Source organism: Montipora capricornis, chromosome 5 (genome assembly GCF_036669925.1).
Source record: "Montipora capricornis isolate CH-2021 chromosome 5, ASM3666992v2, whole genome shotgun sequence".
NCBI classification, from domain to species: domain Eukaryota; kingdom Metazoa; phylum Cnidaria; class Anthozoa; order Scleractinia; family Acroporidae; genus Montipora; species Montipora capricornis.
Window position 1 is genome coordinate 4,542,394 of NC_090887.1, and position 2,500 is coordinate 4,544,893.

A 2,500-nucleotide genomic window follows, 5' to 3' on the forward strand; every position below is an offset into this window, starting at 1 on the left:
TTGTGTAATGCAATGCAAGCACGCACTACTTGCATTGCATTTGGAACATCCAACTCTAGTGTTCTCAGTAGCAATCTAAATCGAGTGCACAGCAATCCAAAAGCGTTTTCCACAATCCTCCTCGCTCTTGATAGGCGATAATTGAATATTTTCTCGTCACCCATTGCTGTTCGGTGTGGAAATGGCTTCATTAGATTTCGATCTAAGGCAAAAGCATCATCGCCCAACAAAAAATAAGGTATTGGTGTTGTTCTTTCTCCAAGGTTAGCTGGTTCTGGGAAATGGTTTGACTTGCACGTATTTCCTAGGCAACTGTCCTTAAAAATTCCCCCATCAGACTGGCTTCCTGGTGAGCCGAGATCGAACGAAATAAATTTAGCATTGGCATCAGCTATAGCTAGGAGAACAATACTGAATTGCTTTTTGTAGTTGAAGTACTCAGAGCCTGAGTTTGGGGGAGCACGCATGTTAATATGTTTTCCATCTATGGCTCCAACTGCATGTGGAAACTGCCATTTGGATTCAAATTCCCCTGCAATTTGTTCCCAATGTTGTTTTGAACTTGGTGGCTGTAGGTATTCATCCCTCAAAACATTATACAGGGCTTCACACACCTCAGGTATGATTTTTGAAATAGATGAAACAGATATGCGAAAGCTATACATGAGATCTTGGTATGAGCAACCTGATGCCAAAAATCTCAAGGTAACACATAAGCGGTCATGGGCTGAAATGGCATCTCTCATGACAGTGTTTTTCTTTCCAATTAGAGGAGTTAGCTTCTCACAAAGCTCATCAAACAGAACAGAGTCCATCCTAAAAATTAGAAGGAAATATGACAATTTAATAACAATTGAGAATATCTCAGGTAGCCCAGGTGGGTTTATCTTATTTGCAGCATATAAAAATGCAGTGGAAATCAGAGCTACAACACAGCAATCTTTATGTAGCACACTGTTGATTGCCAAGACAGAAAGGGTACATTCTACAATGAAACAATTGTTAAACTATCACGCCTTAGAGGGGCCCTTGGTGTATTGTATTTGAGTTCTGGAGCTCTCTTGGGTGCACATGAGCTGCCCAAAAGCTGGAATTCGCTTTTTAGAAAGATTATACTTCTGAATGAGGTGGTGAGAAAGGAGGTTGATGGGGGTGGGTTACTTATTCCCACCAAAGAAATACTTCATCGTGTGGGACAACAAAAATAGTATGCTCATTTTTGAAGTTCTATTGATAGTACTATTCTTCTCCCAACAACAAGGGATGCACAGAATAATAAAATAAATAAAGTTTCTAAGTAACACAATACAACGTGAACATCGATTCAGAACTTTTACAAATCATGCTTGTTCTTCTTATTTAAGACGTCAGTAACACTTTTGGTTCTTGTTTAACCAACGCCAACATTATTTCATGAAACCTGTTAAAGAAAGTTAAAATAGCGACCACGAGACAGTACGAGATTGAGTACAAATACGAATTTTCAAAATCTTGTTCGCGTGCTTGGGATGATCACTAGTGCAATCAATCTTGTTTCTACAATCTCCTGGTCTGCTGGTAAACAACAAGGAACAGTGAGGGGAGGAGACTGGTTTGAAATTAAAAATTCATACTTGTACTCAAATCTGAAGTTCCTAATACATTGTACTCACCGAAAAAAAAATTTGAATTCGTCATGGTCAGTCTCTCGCAGTTCTTTTACTAAATTTTGGGCCAAACCCTGGGCTTCTCGCCGCTGCTGAGTTTTCCAGGGCTTAACCCAACACCTACGCTTCTTTTTCTTCATTCTTTGTTGCTTATATAATACGAGAAACGCTATAATCGCAGCAGCTTCAAGTTTTTGCTTGTTCGTAAGCGCCATATTTCGTGGGTGACTACACAGCCTCTCCTTTATTCTGCATATCTCAGCTATTCAAAATCATTACTGGCGCACTAAACTTCACACTGTTGACAATTATTTGCTATGCCATCTACACTATCAAATATATTTGTCACATAAAAATTGTCACATAAAAATTGCTCGTGTAAACGGGGCTTTACAATGTGAAAGTGTATTAATATGTGCGGAACAGGCTGTTATCATTCTACCGCGAGGGCCTCGAAACTGGAAATGACATTCATCTTTGACACCTCTGCAAATTTCCTACTTTTCTTAATTTAGGGAAACAGTATGAGTTACAAAGACCTATTGGCAGGACTCATTTACGAAGGGGAAACTTTCCAGTCCTTGAACAATTTTGCTTTTATGAACTACACTCATTTGCGGTTCTGTGATGAAAGTGGAAACGCATTGTCTCAACGCAGTGGTGGAATTTGTCTTCAGACGGACAAAAGACTCCTCTTGTTGTCTGCACAGTACACCATAGGTAAATGCACAACTTAAAGCGACCATGACTGATCGATCCTTTTAAATTTGTTTTAAGGGAATCTTCACATAACCTAACAGCATGATAAAGTGATTTAGCCTGGGAAACGTGAATTTTGTCTACTCCATATCAGA

General features: G+C 39.3%; 2 protein-coding genes across 3 annotated transcripts in view; one reads left to right on the forward strand and one right to left on the reverse strand.

Moving 5' to 3' along the window:
- The window catches only part of LOC138049190 (putative nuclease HARBI1), a 2,651-nt gene extending 777 nt beyond the window's left edge, over positions 1-1,874 (reverse strand). Inside the window, exons 1-2 of the mRNA XM_068895365.1 lie at positions 1,653-1,874; positions 1-816 (exon numbers count right to left, since the gene is read on the reverse strand). The exon at positions 1-816 is cut by the window's left edge and continues 777 nt beyond it. Coding sequence (XP_068751466.1) covers positions 1-816; positions 1,653-1,861 — 1,025 coding nt within the window. The 5' untranslated portion in view covers positions 1,862-1,874. The remainder of the gene's footprint in view (positions 817-1,652) is intronic.
- LOC138049198 (uncharacterized) overlaps positions 1-2,500 on the forward strand; it is a 12,805-nt gene that overhangs the window by 5,005 nt on the left and 5,300 nt on the right. For both annotated transcript variants that reach the window (XM_068895372.1, XM_068895373.1), the window contains exon 3: positions 2,162-2,366. In XM_068895372.1, coding sequence (XP_068751473.1) covers positions 2,162-2,366 — 205 coding nt within the window. The remainder of the gene's footprint in view (positions 1-2,161; positions 2,367-2,500) is intronic.